Source organism: Carettochelys insculpta, chromosome 8 (genome assembly GCF_033958435.1).
Source record: "Carettochelys insculpta isolate YL-2023 chromosome 8, ASM3395843v1, whole genome shotgun sequence".
Lineage (NCBI taxonomy): Eukaryota > Metazoa > Chordata > Testudines > Carettochelyidae > Carettochelys > Carettochelys insculpta.
This window is the reverse complement of record NC_134144.1, coordinates 36,316,728-36,340,569: the sequence shown is the minus strand read 5'-3', so window position 1 is coordinate 36,340,569 and position 23,842 is coordinate 36,316,728. Positions and strand designations below refer to the sequence as shown.

General features: G+C 43.7%; 1 protein-coding gene across 5 annotated transcripts in view; it reads right to left on the bottom strand.

The window, feature by feature from the left end:
• The window catches only part of TLK1 (tousled like kinase 1), a 279,646-nt gene that overhangs the window by 91,830 nt on the left and 163,974 nt on the right, over positions 1 to 23,842 (bottom strand). For all 5 annotated transcript variants that reach the window (XM_075002149.1, XM_075002148.1, XM_075002147.1 and 2 more), the window contains 2 exons: positions 4,584 to 4,702; positions 1,339 to 1,410 (listed from right to left, as the gene is read on the bottom strand). In XM_075002149.1, coding sequence (XP_074858250.1) covers positions 1,339 to 1,410; positions 4,584 to 4,702 — 191 coding nt within the window. The remainder of the gene's footprint in view (positions 1 to 1,338; positions 1,411 to 4,583; positions 4,703 to 23,842) is intronic.

Sequence of the window (23,842 nt, the reverse complement as noted above, 5' to 3'; positions counted from 1 at the left end):
TGAAGACCCCCACTTTGACCCTTCCCTATCCCCCTGTGAGTCCTTGCATAAAGGCATGTCAATGACAAGGCAAGAACACTCAGTTATACAGTTTCTGGAGAGCACTCCAACGCAGGAGGAAACCACAGGAGGTTGCTGCAACTCAAATCCCCCAGAGCTGTACAAAATTATGCCAGGAACCTCCCTGCCCAAGACTCCCAGGATCAGGAGGGCACAAGGTGGTTTAAAGGTGGTCATCTTTCCCCCAGCTGCTCTAGACATAGTACAGAATCTTCCCTTTTTTAATAAGCCTGTGATAATACAGTTACTATTTACATATAAATGTAATTGCCTTTCATGATACAATGCAGAACCAATATAAGCTAAAAAGTAAAATCTAATTCTATAAACACAGATCCAAAGGAACTTTTTCACAGGATGCCTGGACCTACTAAAGGAACAACGTTCAGCTCCCCTGTGCCAGAAGAGGTGCTCTCACTTTGGTGAGTTAAGAGAGCCAGACAGCACCAGGTGCTATAAAGGACCTGAAAAAATGTGAAGGGGGAAAGAGACCTCGCAAAAGGGAAGTCTAAGAAGTTGAGGATGTCAATCAGGAGACTCCATGGAAAGAGGGAGGAATTATCAAGGAAGCCAATGTAGGGATTACCCTGCTGACTATCAGAAGTCAACATCGGTGCAGGCAGCTGAAAGAAGCTGAGGGCTCAGAAGCCCATGGAGAAGTTAACCAGCTATCTTTGCTGGGCCAAATAGCCAATGTCAGAAAAGGCTGGAAAGGGTTATATTAAATGTAGCAGAGGAAACTCCCTGCTGCCACTCAAATTCCCTGCTGCCCCTCAAAGAGAAGGCTAAAAACTGACACCCAAGGCATGGTGAAGGACACCATCGGTTGTGCCGGTTAGCCAAGAAACTGATGAGCAATGCTGGGACCACAGAGAGGACTGTAGCTACAGAATTTGATGTTGCAACTGCTTGTCTTATGGTTTGTGTACACAGAACTTTCATAATAAAATTAAACCAAAAGGCTGTACTTATATTTTGAAAGACTGTTTGAACTATGTCATGCTGTGGCCAGCCGCAGGACAGCACTCCAAAGCAGTACACTTTATGAAGCCTTACTATAAATATCTCCACCTAAAAAAAAATTAGTTTAGTCAAAATGTGTAACTAACTTTAGATTTTTACCACTACATGCACTTTTTAATGTTTTTAGATACACAGAAATACTATATTTTCTTTATGAAGCTTAAATATAAAGGTGTCAATTATAATAAAACATTAAAATAGTGTCGTTTGCAATAAACATTTTGTACCTGTAATTAATTTTCTAAGTATACATACCTCTGATTCTTTATCACTTAGAGATCCCAAACTTCCAAAGCTGTGATTAGAACTTTCATTATTTGTTGAGGCCTATTGAAAAAAATAATATATTACATACTATGTTCAGATTTATAAAACAGTTAATAAATTACATTATTTGCAGTTATACAAAGTAACGATAATCAAATTTCAGGCTTCAACACAGTTACAGAGAAGATATGACCTACAAGCTAAATACCAGTTTTGATGGACAAATGCTCCAACAGGTGATGGCCTGCTCCAGCAAATAGTAATCCTGTTCTCTTAATTGTTACTAAAAACAATCTGAATGATGTAGTTTTCGATCAACATTAGAAAGGAAACAACTATGTTTTTCTTCTGCGAAAAGAATGCACAAACAGGACTTACAGGATAGACCACCACCCCATGAAACAATGACACCAAATATTACACCCGTAGGGAAACCATTTATATGATTAAAAGGTTAAGGATAAGAATGTGCCCACACTGGAGAGCTTACAACTGCACAAGAAGTTGCTCTCCTATAAGATCTCTGATGTAGCCACTCTATGCTGATGGGAGAGAGTTCTCCCATTAACATAATTAAACCATGCTCAACAAGCAGCGGTAGCCATGTGTGTGTGAGAAACACTATACAGACTACAACTTGTGCCAGTGAAACTTGTGTCACTGCTGGTGTGTTTTTTTTCCCCCCACACACTTTGAGTGACATAAGTTTTGCCAACATAAGTGGCAGTGTAGACATGGCTCAAGAAGTATGTCAGATCCAGAATCATATATTCATTTTGAAGGACTTTCCTTTAAAGAAAAAAAGAGTAAAACCTCTGGAATGAGCCACATTCTTCCAACCTTATTTCAGACCAGAAAATATCTGATATTTCTGAAAGCTCTGGCTCCAGAGGATGCATTTATCTACCCACTAATGTTAGTAGACTTGAGGGAGACAGTTAGCCATTTTTTTTCTTTTACTAAGGCATAGAGTCTGAGAGGATAAAAAAGTCCTAAAGCTGTCTAATAGTCACACAACAGTAGAAACCTTATCTTACCTTAGACCAGGGGCAGCAACCTTTCTGAGGTGGAGCACCAAAATTTGACCTTTTGATCTCTATGTATGGTCCGAGTGCACTTTAAGTCACTAATAGTCCTACTTACAACAGCTTCATTAATAAATTAATTAAGATGCAGAGCTTTACCACTTAGGTGGTAGTTGGTAGCATCAGCTAGTCTTTTGTTGATCCACAGGCAGCGTGGCTTTGCTCAAGCTCCCCGCTGCATGGAGGAGGAGGGCTGGGACTGACTTCCCACCTTGCACAGCAATGAAAAATTGGCTCACTTGCCACTCCTGGCAACCATACTAGGGGTTGCTGACCCCTACCTTAGACATTATATCTTCCAGTGCCACTGACACATCAGGCAGCCAAGTTTCTATACTCATTATGTTCTGTCATCAGTTCTGGTACTTTTCTCCCAAGTGATGGTCAGTGCATTCAATACACACTGTCCATATCTCCTACTAGTTCTCTCCTGACTTTCTTCTTTATCAAGGTGAGCAAAGCAGAGAGTAGAGGGGCGGGGAGGGGGTGGATCTTTTGCACGCTTGGCTTAATCTAATCTAATTCTTGACTCCCCCCTACCCCCACCCCTCTGCTCTCTGCTTTGCTCACCTTGATAATTTTTTCTTTTTCTGATTTGTCAACCTTGATTACTATTTTTGGTTCTCTGTGCCTTAAATATTGAGTCTGTTCTGGTATGGCTATCATAGAATCATAGAACAATAGAGCTAGAAGAGACCTAAAAAAGCCATCGAGTCCAGCCCCCTGCTCTAAGCGCACCTAATAAATTGTTTTGTTAGCCTTTACCGTGCTACTTTACTCCTCAAGTTTTGGTTTGACTGAATTGCTTCTGTTGCAGAAAGATTTGACCTAAGTGGATTTTCAACCTAATGACAGAACCCTTTATTATCCAAAAATATAATTTGTCAGTATTTTGCTTTTCTTTAAAAAGTAGTAGTTTCACTTATATCAAAGGGTCAGACAGCTGAGAAAAAAAATAAGATGTTACATCATAACATACCTTTGAGTTACAAAATGTATGAATTCATACAACTTGAGAAGTAATGTAAAACAGGACTCTTCTATAGCGTATTCAGAGATCTGTTTGACAAACAATGGCAACAAAGCCCTTTAAAGGAAAAGCTTGCCCTACACTCTGATTTAAATTAAATTCTCACATCTGTTAGGCTGCCCTTTCTACCTCCTGGATCATGGGATTTTTCTCTTCTCTTCCACAAATCCAATACCCAAAAGCAGGGCTATGTGGCAACATTATGACACAAAATTATAACTTTTGCCGTAGCAGGTGCTCGTCTTAGAGACAGTGAAGGATCGAATTATCTGCAGACTGGCTTAATGAGACTGATCTCGGACAAGATGAAGACTTCTGAATTAAAGTTCCTATTGAAAAATAGCTGGCATAAACAGAATTGGTAGGCTTTTCTCAAGACTACTCCTTGTTAACTAGGAATATCTTCAGGTAGTTCTTTTTCACGTCATATCAGTAATCCTTTGACATTTGAGCATTTAGTATTTTGACACAGAAACTAACCAGGAGCACTCATTTTAAGAATCTATTTATTATGGTTTTCACCTTATGATCTGCAAATTTCTAATAACTGTTTTGCAGCAGGTTATATAGAGAACCTTTCCATAACTGTTCTTCCCAGGAAATAAAGGGAACTTTCACATACCTGCCCACCAAGAGAAGAAAAGAAAGCTCTAGAAGCTGACCTAATTGCTGGAATAGGAAACACAGATATACTTAGGTGCAAATGCTCTGTCTCGTACTAGTTTCAGACAGTGGAAAAATGAGAAGGTGCGGGAGGAACAAATCTAAGATGAAAGCTGCCCTAGAGGCGTCACATAGTCCATTTTCAGAGTGACCCTTGTACATCAGACCAGAAGAAACTTTTATAACATGGAACCCATAAGCCAATGGTCTACTAGAATAAGAGACTAAAATAAAGCATGGCAACCTAGACCAAAAAGGCTACAAAACTTTCTGATAGCACCCAATGTCATATAAGATGTGTTTTTTTTTATATATATATATATATATATATATATATATATATATATATATATATATATATATATATATATATATATATATATTTTTTTTTTCTTATATTAAAATTAAATAAGCATTTCAGAGACAGGTTTAAATATACACCCAATTCTACTTACTTTAGCTCCAACGCTGCAACTTCCAGTACTCCCAGTGCTGCCACTCACTACTCCTGTAAACCTGGCCTCTAACAATTCTTGCCTTCTGGGGTCCAGGCTATGAAGCTCATCCATTGCACCTATAAAAATAATTTTAGTGCTATAAAAAACTTGCTTACACAAGAATGTTTCCAATTAATTTATACAAAGTCTTCACTATAGATCATAAGTAGCTTCATGGAGCAAGGCCCCATGCTCAGCTTTACGGAATGCACATTTCAGAGAATGTTCTATACATTTGATTTTGGCAAAAATCAGAAATCCAGTTGGGGAAAACAGGAGACATGTCAGCAGATCCAGGAACTTCAACCACCTCAGTAACGAAAATACAGAACCATTTTATGGCAGCCATTAACACCTTCCAAGCATAATCCCCTCCACCAGCACTACCCATGGCCCCAGTACAACTCAAATAGCATTCTCACCTTGAATACTTTGTCTCCCACACCAAAAGGAAACAAGAATGGTTGGGAGAAAGAGGGAATCAGGGTGTGAGGAAAAATGGGGGCACACAGAGCTCCTGGCATGAGAGGAAAATAGAGGCCAAATGGGAAAGAAGTCTTATGCATAAAAGGATGGCAAAGCCATCATGTGGAAGGGTTGAAGGGAGATGTAACAGTGAACAGAGGGATGGGGAATGCACAGAACCCCTCGTACAGGAGAATAGAGAACCCTGGCATGGATGGCACAAAGAGCCATTGGAAAATTGTGGAGAGCTGAAGGCAGGAATATGGTGGTAGCAGGGCAGGGTGCACAGATTTTTCTGGTACACAGTGAAGTGGGAGTGATGGAGCACACAGTGCTAGCATTATGGAAGACAGTGGATGGGTTGCAAGGAATCCCTGAGACCAAAGCTGGCCCATCCATAGGACTGTTAAGGGTGGTTGCTCCCAGCTCCATCATTTGGGGGCCCCCTCCAGTACCTGCCTCAACTGTCATATGGATGGGACTGTCTCCCATACAGAGATAAACCCATAAGGCCCAGAGAAGCCTGTGGGATTACCTGGGGGGGTGGGGGTTGGGTAGGGGTCAAGTTCCCCCACACTCACTGTGGCAGCAGAGACCACGAGAAGCAAACAACACAGCAGCCTGGCCACTCCACTGCTATTGCCCAGCTGAGCCATTTAGCAGAACAGGTCTTAAGTTTGTCCTTTTTATTATGTCAGAAAGTGGTGAATGATGCATTTCTGATTTATTGGCTTGATATTTTTAATCATGATTTCCATCATGCTCTCTTTGGATGGAAATTAGAATTCAATTAAAAATGCTTTAAGAAGCAGATTTTTTAAAAATCAGTTAGATTAAACTACCTTTAAGTGTTATGACTAAATAAGAAGAAATTTTAAAAATATATATTTTTCTTTTAAGACATGATTTATTAAACAAAGCAAGTATTATCTACTTAGCACTGAACCAATTGCTTTCAGTCTCCCTATCCTTCCAATATTTTAAACAGGCTCTGTCTACACTACAGCATAAAGTCAATTTTACGGCACTTGGCTTGATTTTACAATGTGACTGTATTCACTGCAAATACCTTCAGGTTGATTTTAAGGGGCACTAACATGGACTTCCTCATGTCGACTCTCTGGGCAGTGCAATGCCAAGTTAGAATTTAAAAGGTCAAATTAATACTAGTGTGGAAACAGCGTTACTTTAAAGCAATTTTATTGCCCTCCAGAGGTGCTCCACAGGCATCCCACAATGCCCCACAGTTGTCTGTTCTGGCCACTTTCACATCCACTGCTACCTGGGTGTACAGAAAGTAGGTAAAGGAAAGCCCAGGAATTTGAACTCATTTTATTTCTGATAATGCACTTCAGGTTCTCCTGATCCGAGTTCTCAGGGTCACAAAAGAGCTCCAGCAAGGAGCCACAATGAGATCCTGGATCTCATTTCTGTGTGTGGTGAAGAATCTAAGATGAGCAGACTGCGAGTCAGCAAGTGAAATGTGTACATTTATGAGAAGATTTCGCAGGACATGATCAAGAATGGTTATGCCCTAGATGCTCAGCAATGCCAGGTCAAAATAAAGGAGCTCTGCGCAGAACTATCAGAGTGAGAGGCAGTCAACGGGCAAACTGGATCAACTCCCAAAATCTGTTGCCATTACGAGCAGCTCGATGCCATTCTTAGGAGGGACCCAATCATGCTCCTCAAGGCCAACAGGGACTCTTCAGGAGACAGTCCTCAGGCCGCCAGTGGGAGCCGAGAGGGGGTGCAGGAGGCCGATATGGAAGAGATCATCAACACTCAGAAGGAGCTTGATCACGCTGATCCTGCTAGCCCAGAGCTCTTCATCATCCTTGACCTCAGCCCAGTCCCCTCATCAACATCTGATGCTCTGGGGTCCAGCAATCCTGGAGTGAGCTCTTCTGGTGAGTATTTTTTTAGAATGCTACAAGCGGTTTGCAGCTAGGTGGGGGTATAGGCTTACTTTCAAGAAGCACATTTTTTTTAACTGCTACAAGTAGGTTGCGGCTCAGGCACAGTAGATCTATGCCCCTTAGAACAGCTTGTTAATATTTCTGGAGATGGAGTGCTTATGCTTTTTGGAGATCTCCATAAAGGTCCCAGCCGGGTATTCTTATTTTTCACACGAGAGTTTTGGGAAGGCCTGATTTATTGTGGCTTCCGTGACAGCACACCTTGCCACACGAGGCAACCAGTAAGTAATCTGGCATCACTGGACCACATAGCATTTTGGCAAATTTTCCAGCCTTGTGCTCACACAGTATGAACATATTTTCTTTTTTACTCTCTGTTTTTCTTAGGAAGCTGATGTCTCTTTTGGAAATGCAGCAGCAGCAGCATGGGAAGTTTCATTAGAGTTTTTCGCACTGCTCCCTGGTCATGTAAATTTAACAGGACTGCCCCGCTGCACCACATGGCTGGTGGGCTCTCCAGGACTTCTCACCTTCCACCACACTGCTTTAAAAATTAGCTTCCCCTGTTTAAAGGGCTTTTCCCCTGCACAGGATTTATGAGGAGCTGCAAATAAAGCTTTCTCCATGTTTTACAGTGTACAGAGAAGTCGCTCCCACACAGCCCGCCATGTGTCCAGCAGGCTTGAACCCTCCTTCCCACCTTTCGGCTGATGGACTGAGTGGACCCTGCTCCCCACCATCCTTAAGCTGACAAGATTTTACCATGTCCACAATGAAATAGTATGGATAACTAATGGCTTCTGCTCTGCAGAGGTTGATTCACTGTCATCCTTAAGAAGCCAAAAGTGGCCTTGGAAAACAAAAGTTGCAATGATTGTCAAACAGAGACCCCATTCATTCTATGGGTAAACGCTTTGTGTCACATTTAAAACATTTATCTAAATTTTGACCTTCACAGTCTTCAACAGGCAGCACGAGTGGGGGAGACAAGTTTGCTGCAATGAGGCAAAAGGAAATATCCAAACAGGACCTCATCCTGCAACAACTTGAAAAGGCAAACAGGGAGAGAGCCAAAGTCCCCACTGACAGGAGGTAGACTCGGCAGTGGTGGCAAACCATGCTCCAGTGCAGGAACAAGAACCTGGCAGAGCTCCTGACGGCTGTCAGAGAGCAAACTGGCATCCTGCATTCTGTGCTGGAGGTGCAGAGGGACACCCACCATGGAACTCATTATGGGCAATAGGATGTGGAGGCCGCAGCCTCCCCTCGATACGGCTCAACACCCCAACCTCCTTGTCAGGGTCCCCAAATGTGGGGATGGGGGGGAGGGAAGGGGAAAGAGACTCTCACTCCACGCCCAGGACCTCTCCACACTGCAAATGGCTCACATGCCGCCACACATGACACCAAGATTCTGCCCTTTTTATCACCTACCCCTGAAGCCTCTCCCCTCTAAATAAATAGAATGCTTTGTGTTTAGGACAAGTTGTATAACTATCAACAATATTCCCAGCATGCCTGTGTACTCATACCAAGCTTTATTGTGGAAATATAGCATGAGTGAAACAATTGTAACCTTCACTGTCTGTGCACGCAGAATCTGTCAGAAGTAAGCTGCATGTTCTGTTGAGACATGCCAAATATGAATTGTGTGCGCTAGACACTGTTAGTGACGAGAACTGTCTGCTAACACTTGGAATGTTACTGCCTGCTGAAAACAGAACACGTAAATATCTTTACGGTCTAATGCTACTTGTACATGAGAGCACATCTACATTACCAATTCCTGATGGCTGGCTCAGCATGGAGTGGTCTCATGACATCTTCACAGCTGATCATGGCTGGCTATTGGTCCAAATGCCCTCCAGCTTGGACCACCAGGGAACTTTGGATCTGATCAGCCTATAGGAAGTGGAAGGCTGGTTGTGTTTCCCTGAGCTGGGCACAATCCTGTGTGCCTAATCCTTATGTCCAAGCAGGGTGCTGATGCACACTGAGATCTCAATGGAATTCTGAAGATGCTCTGGAAACTTTGTCTCAGGTACTTGTTAATCCTCCGTGGCAGGTTCCATGGTAATGCAGCTGTTTCTTCCCCCATTTTAGGACACTGTCCTGTACTATTCTGCAATCAGGATGCAGGGAACAAAGCACCAGCTAGGAGAGCTGCATATGGAGGAGGGCAAAAGCTACTAACATTCAAGAAATGAGCTTGTTTCCCTCCTTGCCCTCAACAGTGAGATGTCTGCGGGTCTGATACATTTCATTTCTGAGTCACTGTAGGGGCTCGTTTTCATACTTGGCTTAATCTAATTCTTGACCTTCCCGCCCTTCTACCCCTCTACTCTCTGATCTGCTCACCTTGATCATTTTTTTCTGATTACTGTTTTTGCTTCTCTGCGCCTTAAATATTGAGTCTGTTTGGTAGGGTATGGTCTGAAGAAGTGGGTCTGCCCCACGAAAGCTGACCTAATAAATTATTTTGTTAGTCTTTAAAGTGCTACTTGACTGCTTTTTTGTTTTGATAGTATATAGACTAGCACGGCTCCCTCTCTGTTACTATTCTGTGGAGAAGTGTTGCACAATTAGAATTATTTCCCTGCAAAGCTGCTGTGAGACCTAACATACTAAAAAGTCTTCAAATCACAAGCTAATGACATTCATAAAGAGATGCCTGAGGTACATCCTTCACATCCAATGCATGACTATCACAAATGAGGAGCTACAGAACAGAGTAGCACAAGAACCACCTGATGTTCAAATCAAGAGAAGACAGTGGGGATGGTTAGGCCACACTCTCAGAAAACAATCATCCTGCATCGTCCATCAAGCTCTCACATGGAACCCACAAGGAAAACACAAAAGAGGAAGACCTCAGACAATGTGGAGAAGATCTACTGAGACCGAAGGACAACAATTGGAGTACTCCAGGAGTCAGCTAGAAGTTTTGTCTTGAGACAGAGTGAAATGCAGGAGACTTGTAGATAACCTATGCTCCACTCAGAGTATAAGGGTTTAAGTGAAATAAGTCAAAGCTGCTCCACAAGCCACAACTGTACTGTCTTTTGTCCCTATGCACAACCATAACCCCCACCCTCACACTCACCATATTTAGAATGCCTGCAGAAATGTTTCTGCCTTGCAAGAATCAGTGAGAAAGTGACTGGATACGTTGCAAAAGATGGTAGTAAGTGAAATGTTTCAATGCTTAGCTGGAATTTAACATTCCCTCTTTTGTGCACTGCACTGTACAGCAAACACTGATTTCCCCAGGATCTATCCCAGCAGACATGCTGCAGCAGATAAGAACAGATCCAAATCCAACAAGGAAGAGTTAGTGAGGGAGGTGATCAAGCACTCCTCCACAGTGAGAGGAGCGATGAGTAACAGAGAGGCAGGAGAGGAAAGATGAACACTGACAACATGATCAAGGTCATGGAGGAACAAACTGAGATGCTCAAATCTTTAAGCAAGCTGTTGAGTGAGAAGATCTGGGCTCAACCTCCTTATGCAGTTTTTGCTCTCTGGGAATCCTGTCTCCTCTGCACTCTAACCACCTCAAAACGTGAAGTATCACAGCTGGATAGACACAAGGTTGTAAGAGTATCGGAGGGGTAGCCGTGTTAGTCTGGATCTGTAAAAACAACGAAGGGTCCTGTGGCACCTTATAGACTAACAGAAAAGTTTTGAGCATGAGGTTTCGTGAGCACAGACTCACTTCATCAGATGCTGGTCTTGGAAATCTGCAGGGCCAGGTGTAAATAAGCCAGAGTAAGGGTGGGGATAACAAGGTTAGCTCAGTCAGCAAGGGTGAGGCTTACTACCAGCAGTTGATCTGGAGGTGTGAACACCAAGGGAGGGGAAGCTGCTTCTGTATTTAGCCAGCCATTCACAGTCTTTGTTTAAGCCTGAGCTGAGGGCGTCGAATTTGCAGATGAATTGTAGCTCAGAAATTTCTCTTTGGAGTCTGGTCCTGAAATTTCTTTGCTGTAGGATAGCTACTTTTAAGTCTGCTACTGTGTGGCCTGGGAGATTGAAGTGCTCTCCTACGGGTTTTGGTATATTGCCATTTCTGATATCTGATTTGTGTGCGTTTATTCTTTTACGTAGAGACCGTCCAGTTTGTCCGGTGTACATAGCAGAGGGGCATTGCTGGCACATGATGGCATAAACTATATTGGTAGATGTGCAGCTGAATGAACCCATGATGGTGCGGCTGATCTGGTTAGGTCCTGTAATGGTGTTGCTGGTGTAGCTATGTGAGCAGAGCTGGCAACGAGGTTTGTTGCATGGATGGGTCCCTGAGTTAGAGTGACTGTGGTGCGATGTATAGTTGCTGGTTAGAATTTGCTTCAGGTTGGCAGGTTGTCTGTGGGCAAGGACTGGTCTGCCTCCCAAGGCCTGTGAAAGTGGGGGATCATTGTCCAGGATGGGTTGTAAATCCCTGATGATGCACTGTAGAGGTTTTAGCTGAGGACTGTAGGTGATGGCTAGTGGTGTTCTGTTGGTTTCTCTCTTGGGCTTGTCCTGTAGTCAGAGGCTTCGTGGCACACGTCTGGCTCTGTTGATCTGTTTTTTCACTTCCTCAGGTGGGTATTGCAGTTTCAAGAATGCTTGGCAGAGTCCTGTAGGTGTTTGTCGGAGGGGTTGGAGCAAATGCGGTTATATCTTAGTGCTTGGCTGTAGACAATGGAACGTGTGGTGCATCTGGGATGGAAGCTGGAGGTATGAAGGTAGGCATAGCGGTCAGTAGGTTTACGGTACAGGGTGGTATTGATGTGGCCATCGTGTATTAGCACTGTGGTGTCCAGGAAGTGGATCTCCTGTGTGGACTGTTCCAGGCTGAGGTTGATGTTGGGGTGAAAGTTGTTGAAGTCCCGGTGGAATTCCTCCAGAGTCTCCTTCCCATGGGTCCAGATGATGAAGATGTCATCAATGTAGTGTAAGTAGAGATGGGGTGTTAGTGGACGAGAGCTAAGGAAGCGCTGTTCCAGGTCAGCCATGAAAATATTGGCATATTGAGGGGCCATGCGGGTACCCGTAGCTGTGCCACTGATTTGAAGGTATATATCGTCGCCAAATCTGAAATAGTTGTGTGTGAGGATAAAGTTACAGAGCTCAGCCATCAGATGTGCTGTAGCATCATCAGGGATACTGTTCCGGACAGCATTTATTCCATCTTTGTGTGGGATGTTGGTATAGAGAGCCTCTACATCCATGGTGGCTAGGAGAGTGTTTTCTGGTAGGTCATCAATGTATTGCAGTTTTCTCAAGAAGTCAGTGGTGTCTCAGAGATAGCTGGGAGTGCTGGTGGCATAGGGTCTGAGGAGAGAGTCCACATAACCAGACAGTCCTTCAGTGAGAGTGCCAATGCCTGAGATGATGGGGCGTCCAGGATTTCCAGGTTTGTGGATCTTGGGTAGTAGGTAGAATAGCCCCGGACAGGGCTCTAGAGGTGTGTTGGTATAAATCTGTTCTTGTGCTTGCGTAGGGAGTGTCCTGAGCAGATGGTGTAGTTTCTTAGTGTATTCCTCGGTGGGATCTGAGGAAAGTAGCCTGTAAAATTTGGTATTGGAGAGTTGTCTGGAAGCCTCCTTCTGGTAGTCAGACCTGTTCATGACGACAGTAGCTCCTCCTTTATCTGCCTCTTTGATTATAATGTCAGGATTGTTTCTGAGGCTGTGGATGGCATTGCATTCTGCACGACTGAGGTTGTGAGGCAAACGATGCTGTCTCTCCACAATTTCTGCCTGTGCGCGTCGGCGAAAGCATTCTATATATAGGTCCAGACTGTTATTTCTACCCTCAGGAGGAGTCCATGTGGAGTTGTTATTCTTGTGCTGCTGGGAAGGGTGTCTGTGTAACGGTGAGCTGGTCAGTGTTGTGTTGAAAGTATTCTTTGAGTCTGAGATGGCGAAAGTAGGCTTCCAGATCACCGCAGAACTGTATTATGTTTGTGCGGGTGGTGGGGCAAAAAGAGAGTCCCCGAGAAAGAGCAGACTCTTCTGCTGAGCTGAGTGTGTAGCTGGACAGATTGACAATATTGCTGGCTGAGTTAGTGGTACCATTGCTGTGGCTGTGTGTGGCAGGCAGGAGTTTAGACAGCTTGCAGGCCTTTTTCCTCTGTAGATTAGTGAAGTGTCTAATGTAAATCTCCTGTCTTATTTTAGTAAAGTTCAGCGGTGTGGAAGTTTGTGTTGAAGGTTGGCTTTTTATGAAAGACTCCAGATTTGAGAGCTCTTTTTTGATGTTCTGCTGTTTGTTGTACAGGATGCTGATTAGGTGGTTCCTCAGTTTCTTCCAGAGTGTATGGCATACTCTCTCACTGTAGTCTGTGCAGTATGTAGATTGCAAAGGATTTTTCACCTTTAGTCCATTTGGTATGATGTCCATTCGTTTGCATTTGGAGAGAAAAATGATGTCTGTCTGAGTTTGTGCAAGCTTCCTTGTGAGGTTAATAGATTTCCATTCCATACGGCTAAATGCAGTGCCTTGCATGGTGTCAAGTATCGGAGGGGTAGCCATGTTAGTCTGGATCTGTAACAGCAACGAAGGATCCTGTGGCACCTTATAGACTAACAGAAAAGTTCTGAGCATGAGCTTTCGTGAGCACAGACTCACTTCATCAGATGCTGGTCTTGGAAATCTGCAGGGCCAGGTATAAATAAGCCAGAGCAAGGGTGAGGATAACAAGGTTAGCTCAGTCAGCAAGGGTGAGGCTTACTACCAGCAGTTGATCTGGAGGTGTGAACACCAAGGTTGTAAGAGTTCACCCTTTCCAAGACAAGCAAGCAGGGGTGCTGTGATGTATTTTACTGTGCTTTGTCTTGATCAATAACGGCAAACTTTAACAGTAGAACAATTTTATTTTCTGTTCCACAAACTATAGCACTCCCCTCTGTCACAAGTACAGGCTGTTCAAGCATTTGCTTGAATTAATGTGTTACATGGGATGTGGCAGGGAAGCAGTATCCCTCTTTGTCAAAGTGCTTCCTCAAAGCCTCCCTGATGTTAATAGCAGTCCCCTGGGGTCCTCTGACAGCCCTAGTGTCCAGCTGCTCAAGCTCTGCTGCCAAAGTGCTGTGCCTCAATGCTCCATCCCAAGTAAACATTTCGCCTTTAGCGCACAGCTATGAGAATATTCTTCTCTACACAGTCTATCCTGCCACAGATACCTCCATCTCCTCTTCAACCTCCCAAAGGCACATTCCACTACCATGTGGCACCTGCTCAGCCTGCTGATAAAACACTCTTTACTGCTGTCCAGGTACAACGTGTGAGGCTTCATGAGCCAGGGCTGTAGGGGTAAGCTGGGCCTCCCAGGATCACCACAGGCATTTCCATGTTCCTCTACTGTAAGCACATGGCCTGGGGGGAAAAAAAAGTCCCCGCCTGCAATTTGCTGTTCAAGTCAGTGTCCCTGAAGCATTGTGCACCACACACCTTTCCAAACAACCCACTGTCTGTGGAAAAACCCAGGGTGATCTACAAGCACCTGCAGCACAATCAAAAAGGATCACTTTGTGCTGATGTATTCTGTGATGAGGTGGTCTTGGCACTAAAATTGCAATGTGTGCCCTCTATTGCCCTCCCCCTCAATTAGGAAAGCTCATCTCTACAAAAAAAAAAAAGCAGTCAAGTAGCACTTTAGAGACTAGAAAAATAATTTATTAGGTGATGAGATTTCATGAGACAGAACGACTTGGTTCTGTCCCATGAAAGCTCATCACCTAATAAATTATTTTGTTAGTCCCTAAAGTGCTACTAGGCTGCTTTTTTTGTTTTGCTAGAACACAGACTAACATGGCTCTCTCCCTGTCACTATTCATCTCTGCAGAGCCACCCATTATGTCAGGTGTGAGCAAAATGGGGGGCAGGTCCCCTCAGGGGGCATGAAATTTCAAAAGGTGGGTGCAGCATGATTGGCTGCTACATGTCAGGCTCATCCACCTCATTAAAATGTTGAAATGTGTTACCATTTTTGTGTATGTGTAATCACATTTATATATCAATTAATAAAGTATTCATATTCTATAGACTTATTTTCTTACATGTGCTGAAAGGGGTTTCTCTTTCACATGAACATAACTGAAATTTCCATTGGTTTCCATTACAAGACAGGCTGAAAATTGCAGGGAGGAAAAGTGAGGCCCAATGTAAAAGGTTTGCTCACCCCTGCACTATGCCATGCACATTTCCAAGAGTTATGGTCCTCTGCAGCAGAATGTAATTTATTGACCTGCACACCTGCAGTAGTACAGCCCCACAGTGGAGTTTCTCACTTCAAATTGACTTAACCGACTAGTAGCAATCGGGAGTCAACAGCATCCACAAAGCAATTGCTACACACTTCTATACTAAGAGGGCAGCTTTCATGCTGGTATCCTTGCACTGCCGTTCAGGGGCCAGCTCAGAACAGAACTCAGGGAAGGTTGCTTTATGCACCCTAAAGTTCTGTAGACACTACTCTTGATCCCACACCTGCATAACAAAGCAATCCCACAAATCAGTGATGGTTTCCCCAGCTCAAAAGCGATGTTCTGCCCTATACAGCTGCCCTATGAGTGCCAAATGCAATAACTGGTTGCTGCTGTCCTCCTCACATACAATGTTGGCCACCTGCAAATCTTATCCCTCTGTCAATAGCGTGTGTGATGTCCTCATGACATGCAGAGCACAAGAGAGAAGTGCAAGATCCACTGCAGATGCAGGGATGCACAGCAAAGAATGGCAGTTTAAAAATGGCATAAAAGGAAGCCAGAAACCCTTGTAGGGCTGGGAAACAAAGCAGAGCCTTATGGGACGTTTTGCACTGTGCTCTGTTCCACATTACCACAGCGCCTAGTAACACACAGCATCACCAGGCACTGTGGGACATACACTCACAGTACACTGATCATGCTGTCGACAAGGGAGCTAAAAATGTGGCCATGATCTGTTGATCAAGAGAGAGCAAGTGTGAATGTATTTTGCCCACTCTTCTTTTGGAGACCTCTGTGTGTTAACATTAGTGTCAGCAACAAAACTTTGTAGACATACCCCTACAGTCCACTAACATTTAAAGAGTATGAGACTAGAAAAGGGAACGTGTGTAAGGTCTGTGGAATCTCCTGTCTGTTACGAACAAGGGAACCATAAATAGGTACAAAATAAGCTCACCATCTGAAACAGAGAGAAGATGTAACTACTGCAGACCTGCTCTCCTGATTGGTAATGTATTAATCTTTCTGTATTATGATGATCTATCTTTGATTAATAAGGTTACTGTACATGGTTACTTAGTATTTTATCAGAGAAATAAAATCCTCAGAGGATGTGTCTATACAGTATAACCACATTGCTGAGCTCAGGTTACAGAACCGTATTGACGTCTGGGTTTGGGTGGAACCCAAATACTGGGACAACCCCATCTTGCAGGATCCTAGAGCCTGAACTGCAGCCTGAGCCCAGCAGTCTACACAGCAATGGAACAGCAGCCCGCACAGTCTCTGTGAGCCCAAATCAGCTGGCACAGACCACCATGGGGTAAACATACCCAACATGACCATCACGATCCTAGCCATCTCTCACGCTGTATTTGTCATATGCCAGCACCCACTGCAAAGTGAATAAATTAGGGACTGCACAGAAAGGACGTTGGGAATGAGAAGCAGGAACCTCCATCACCCTCAAATGCTGGCAAACTGTTAGACTTCATTTAGCTTTGAGAAGTCTTCCATTTACACGGACAGGGAAACCTTGCATATTTAGCAGCACTCAGATGACTGGAGGGATCTGCCAGCAGCCCAAGGGGTGAGACAAAAGGATAGAGGGAGAAACTGAAGGACAGAGAGGTGAAGTGACTTCAGAAGTCTTTAAAGCAATTCAGCGGAACAGCCAGAAATAAAACCCAGGATTTCTGAGAACTTGGTTGGGAATTTTCAGGTTGAAAGATTTTCCAGTGGAAAACAATTTGCTGACATTAAAAAAAAATTGTGGAAGCATGTCAATTTCAACAAAAACCAGTTCCATAACATCAGATATTTTCATAATGGATTATTTTGATCTTTCATTTCAAAATTACTTTCATTATTTAATTGATTTACATTTTTTTTAAAAATTGCCTAAATTGGAAAAAGCATTTCAACTGATTTTTTTTCTAGAATTTTATTTCATGGTATATTCTGAAAATTTTGATTTTGTTCCACTGCATGACAGAAAAAAAATATATTACTTACTGCATTGCCACAAAACAGAATAAAGAAAATATGCAATGGGCACTGCAGCAATCAGCCGTACGAAATTCAGCCATCTGATGGCTTCCCAAATTATCCTGAGTATAAGGCACAAAAAGATTGTATTATTTGTTACATATTTAAGAATGCATTTCCATTAATAATTCCCATATATACGGGCATAACCCTTTACTATAGAAAAGTTAAACACATTTTTCTGTCCTGCACCCAGGCTGCTCATTTTTTATTAACCTAACCGTGCCCACACAGGGTTATCTGGCCGGGGTGGCGTGTAGCCTGTGTCAGCGCACATCCACAGCTGAATTTTCTTGTCAGGGAAAGTGCTGACATCTATTTTGCCAATTTAAATTGCCTTCACTCTTCTTTGGCAATTTTTACTTCACTGTCCCAAAATAAGAGTGTGAGAAAACATGCTGTAAGAATGTGATGTGATCATCTCTCTTCTTTACGGAGGATTCTATTGCCAGGAACTACTCTCATGGAATGAGAAACAACCACTCACGAACACAAATGAAAGAAATACAGTGAACTGTCGATTCCACTGACCCCAGTTTAGCCCATTTCAGGAACAATGGATGTCCCCCATTGTTCCCAAAGTCCACCAGGGTCCATAACATCATTCCCCCAACCTCCACCCCCCAAAAAATTGAGATTTACACTGCCTAAGCCTGAAGGAGCCACCAAATGCTCCTCCCACCAAGGGTGGGGCACATACAAGGGCAGACTGGCACTTGCATAGCCTGGCAGCCTGGTGCCTGCTCCCAGCCACACAGCAGGGTCTAGCGGCTCTTCCAGCAGCAGCGACTCTGGTTAGTGATGTGGGGGGGCGGGTTGCTTGTTTCTGCTAGTGGTGGTGGTTTTTTGGGAGGAAGTGGGCTGGGGGAACCTGGGAGGGGTAGATGGGCAGTAAACCCTTACATTTAATGGACTTTTGGGAATAATGGACACCTCTCCATGTGATTAACCCGTTAAATTGATGGTTTACTGTATTTCTTCACAGTATACATAATAAACTTTGCATATGTACTGAAATTACACAGCCAGGAAGCAAACACATTCAGGAAGTCTGTTGGCCATGTCTTCCAAAGAGCAGAAGATATGTGAAGTAAATCAAGTGTTTTTTCACCAAATGTGCACACAGAGCCCATTTTTTTTTGCCAGCAGCGCAGAATACCGTAAGTGGCTCGGTAGCTGCCACAGTGCTGCCTCTGGAATTTAAAGTATGAAAGACCCTTTATTTTATTGAGTTATGAATAACTCTGGACCTATAACATCATCTCTCTTACGTTCTTCCAAAAATACCCCAACACTGTTTGTATCTATACTGTTTCTCTAGAAAACCCTAAAATGTTAATCTTAACTATAAGCAAGTTTAGCTGACATATTTTCTCACACCTTTTAACTGTCTACTAAATTCTTGACGGGGAGGATTGTATTTTGCCACATTTAAACCCAATCTAACATTTGCTGGGGTCTCTAGACAGAAATAATCTTAGAATTGTTTGTTTTTCAAGCACTCGTCTTGTGTGCTGTTTGCAACCGTGCCAAAGTACAGAATGATGAGCTGGTCACTTATACAGAACCTAAGGCCCCTCTAAGCTGTGCGGCCACGCAGTGCTCCCATTAAGAGCTGAGCAGGGGCGCAGGACTGCAGTGGGAGAGATACCTCTCCCAAGCACCAATGCTGCTGTGGCTGGGGAGGTGGGAAAGAGAAGGTGCTTCTTCCCTACCCTCATCATGGAACTGTGATGGCCGGGGAGAGTGTTCCCTCCCCACTGGCTCCAGCACATAGCTCCCAAGGCCAGGCCAGCTCCGTGCTAGGGACTGTGGGGAAGCAGCCAGCAGCAGCTCTGACTCATAGATGGGGAGTCATGGGGCTCCACATGCTGCTCCCCACTGAGCACTGGCTCAGCACTCCCATTGGACAATGGGAACTGGGGGTGCTGTGTGAGGGAGACAGCAGCACATAAAGTGAGCCATGGAGCCTCATGCCCCCTCTCTGTCAGAGCCATACTTGCTGGCTGCTTCTGGGGTGCCTGTGCCCCAAACCCCCTGCCCTACCCTGAGTCCCCCACAAACCCAGAGTCACCTCCTGCACCCTGAACTCCTCATCCAAGCGCCCACCCAAAAGCCCATTTCCCCAGCCCAAAGCCTGTGCCCTCTCCTACACCCAACCCCCAGGTCCAAGTCCCTCCCCAAACCTGGAGCTCCCTCTTGCATCCCAACTCCTCATCCCCAGGCCCATCCCAGAGCCCTCACCCCTTCATGAATCCCAGCCCCTGCCTCAACTCAAAGCACCCTCCCATTTTCCAAGTCACTCATCAGCAGTCTCAAGCCCCCTTCTGCACCTCAAACCCCTCACTGCCAGCCCCACTCCAGAGCCCCTTCTCACACCCCAACTACCTGCCCCAGCCTGGGTCCACCATTTACAGCCAAACCCCTGTTTAGAGCCCTCACTCCAACCACTTGGTACCAACACTGACACACACTGTGTGCATGTGCAGAATAACCTTTTGCTTTGTCACCTCCATATTGGTGCACATAATTAAAATTATTCCACACATAGGCATAAAAAAAAGAGAGAGGACACTGTACAGAACTACTTTTTTAAATTCACTCTATGTGACAAGCTAGTTCCTAAAAGCAGCTCTTGTCTTCAGGTGCATATACATGCCTTTATATGCATTCTGATCACCCACCCCCCACAGCGAGAAGTTATCCCTATGAAACATACCATAAAGCAGATTGATGAAAAACAGTGAGTTCAAATGGGAAAGAAATAGAAGCAGCGCAAGTTTGCTAGGAAGGCAGAGGTACATGACTGTTCTTTGCTTCATTACTATCAAAATGCATGGAGTGTACATTTTATACGTGTAAGGGCACGACAACATTTTAAAATAAATAACTAGACAAGAGACCTAGCTTCTAACATGTTGAGCAGGCCCATCAGTGTTTTGATCCATTGGATTATTTGAGAATCATTACCAAAGTTCAAAGTAATTACGAATACTGCATTATTCCTAATAATTGCAACATATTAAAAAACAATGAATACAATATGCTTATCCGACATTATAATGTCCTTATTTTATTTTAATGGTAAAATTGAGGCTTTTATATAAGGAACGTGGTAATAATGTTTACAGGGTCTTAAAGTATCCAGTAACACATACATTTCATTGGGTTATCCCGCTAATTAGAAATACTAACTGGTATAGATGAGTCTTCCACATCACAAAACACACAAACACCCTCCCAATCCTCTCTGTCCTCCCTAACCCCACCCCTTCCCTCCTCCCCACACAGTTCAAATCCCATGCACATCAAGGACTGAATAGGACTCTGCTGAGACCTATCTGAGTTATTCCTTTCTGTAAGACTCGGAACAGGAAACAAACAGTTCAGCCAGAATACTCCACTTTCATCTAGGGAGAATTAGGTCAAGGCAGAAAAATATAATCCAAACCTTCCTGATCACAGTAGAGAGCACTGCTGCTGGCTATAAGCACCAATCTTTGCTAGTCCAACTGAAATATTTTCTACTTTAATAATATTTATTTTAAATGATGACACTCAATTCCAGATTCCACTTAGTTTTCCAAGAACAGTTTGGCTTGTTCCATGATCTTTAGTCACCAATTGCACAAATAAATTGCCTACTTGTTGCCTCAAAGCTCAATAAGCTTTCTGGGGTCTCAGGAGACCTCAATCTCCATTGTAAATGTTTGTAAATTATCATATGAGGACATATCTTGCTACAACTGCAACTGCACTCCAATTATCTTAAATTTGTTAAGGGCTAAAAGTGACAATTCAGTAAAGTTGTGCTGAAGTGGCAAAAAAATTGTGGGGTACACAATGGCTGCATGATTTGATGTTGATTGTCTTCATCTGCTTTCCATCACAATTCTGTTATTTACAATTTTTTTCCAGATTTCATACTGCATCCCTATTTTAAATAGTTTTTTCAAATATGCAGACCAACACTAAGCACATGCATAACATCATACAAGAGTAATTAAATCAGGCACATTTACAAAAATGCTCAATCTCAGCAAAAGACTCATTGCTAACAACTCCAGATCTTCACTGAACTCCTATCACCTCTCAACAGCAAAGAGAGATTCTTCTATAGGTTACAAGATACATTTTTTACATCAGCTCTCAGTCTAGATTATTACTCTCACAAAATTAGTTACAGGTCAGAAGAATTAGCATGGCAACCTATGTGAACAGAGCTGAAGAGGTGAAAAGGCAAGGCATAACAACTAATTCTGCTGTCCCATTAAATCAATGTTGCTCTAGCTAACCAGGTTTCAGAAGCTTGGGTGCTCCTTTTTTCCCCCACCACACCCAATCGAAAACACACCAATACAGAATAGCCAACTATGAAAGTCTCCCACACAGACAAATTTATTAGCCAGAATCATCAAAGTTCATCTGAATTAATTCAACATGTAAATTCCAAATTTCCATGAAGAATTAGTCTGATGAAGAACGCCACAGGGCAAACAACATGGTAAATTCCAAAAAGACCAACTTCTCAAAAGACAGCATTCAATTATAGGATACTGATACTGTATTAGGAGTCCAAGGAATTCCCTAAAATGCTTCAAATCTCCTCAAGAGCAGTGTCCAAAAGTGAATAATGCACAACTAAACCTCTGCCACAAAAACCATTTGCGTGGGGAGCATGCAAATAACTGCATAACAAGATGCAAGTTCTTTGCCAAATATTTGTCTTCAAAGCTCAATAAGATTAATGACCTGAAAAAAAATCACCCATATGAAAGCTGCAACAACACTACAATGGTTGGAATCTTGCATCTTTGAATAACGATGCATTCTTCTTCTACCCTCTATTGGGCAATTCTTGATTGTCTATGACACATATGATGGCTCCTCCTACAAGCTTTCTGTACTGATACGCTTTCCTAAGAGCACGGAGCTGCCCTGCCAGCAGTGACTAATTAATAACCCACCTACACACAGCACCTTAAATTTATCAAGAAAATCTGGATACTCAAAAGTAGTCTATCCAAAGACCAGTAAATTTGACTTATGCCTTCCTGGATTGGGAAACAGTGAAGAACTGTTGTCATGCATGCCAAATAACCAACACTGTAATCAGGGAAAATAGCCTTCCTTTCCTCTTCAAATATGCGACAATCTAACCAACACAAAAACCCCCTTGGATAAGTGAGCTCTCACCAGCTATTGGTTAGGATCAAACTTTCCATTAAGTCAGCCCATTTAAAAAGCGTCAAGCCCATTTAATGTATGCTAATATCATAGAACAGTGTTTCTCAACCTTTTTTTTATAAATAAAGTACCCCTTTTACAAAATAAGTACCCCCCTCCCATCCCCCAGGCTTCTCTCGCATAGCCCCAAAGGTCCTCATACCACCAGTTAAGAAATACGGTACTAAAGTAATTTGAGGTCTTGAAAGAAGTGACGTTCAACCTTTCCAGATTACTGTACCATTTTCAGGAGTCAGATTGTTTTGCATACCAAGTTACACCTCACTTAAAAACTATTCAAGTATGAAAATATGCACAGAAGACTACTACTGAAAACTTGCTGACTTTCTACCATCTTATTATCAAATAAATTAATTAGAATAGAAAAAGCATACTTACTTTTCAGAGTAAGGCATATGAAACAGTAGAAACAAGTCATCGTCTGAATGACTTTGCTAGTGTTTTTATGTAGCCTGTTGTAAAGCTAGGCAAAGATCTAGATGTGTTGACATACCCTGCCCCCTGGAAGACCTCGGTGTGCCCCCAAGGGTACACATACCCCTGGCTGAGAAACTCCACTACAGAACAGCGGTCTCCAACTATTTTATGCACAAGATCACTTTTGGAATTTAAGGGCAACCAGGAGCTCTTCTGCCCCTTCCACAAGACCCACCCCTTCGATGAAGCCCCACAACCACTCACTCAATTTCTCTCCCCTCCCACACCCTGGTCACTTACTCTACCCCACCTTCATTCATTTTCACCAGGCTGGAGCAGAGGGAAGAGATTCAGGAGACAGTACAGACTCAGGGCTGAGACCAAGCAGTTCACATGTGGGACAGGGCTCTGGGCCGGAGCAAGTGGTTGGGGTGCAAAAGGGAGTGATGGGTGTAGGAGGAAGCTTGGGGATAGGCATTGAGATAAAGGAGGGTGTTTGGGGTGCTGGTTTTCAGGGGGGCTGAGGCCGGGGTGCAGGACAGAGTATGTGGTGATGGCACTGAAAGTGGGCTCAACATTGCAGCTTGGGTGTAAGATGCTGGGTATGGGAGAGCACTGGGGTGTGGTTTCCTGTCAGGCAGAACTTACTACAGGCAGCTCCCGGTTAGCAGCACAGTGAGACTAAGACAGGCTCCCTGCCTGCCTGGGCCCCATGTCACCCCTGCAAAGGACAAATGTAGGGAGCATATGGCCTCACAAACTGCCCTCTCAGCTCCCACTGGCGACACTTCTCTGTTTCCAGCCAATGGAAGCTGTGAGGGTGGTGTGTGCAGGCAAGAATGGCACACAGACCACTGCTCCGCCCCACACACAGGGTTAAAGGACTTTGCTGACCCCTTCCAGGAGAGATATGGGGCCAGGG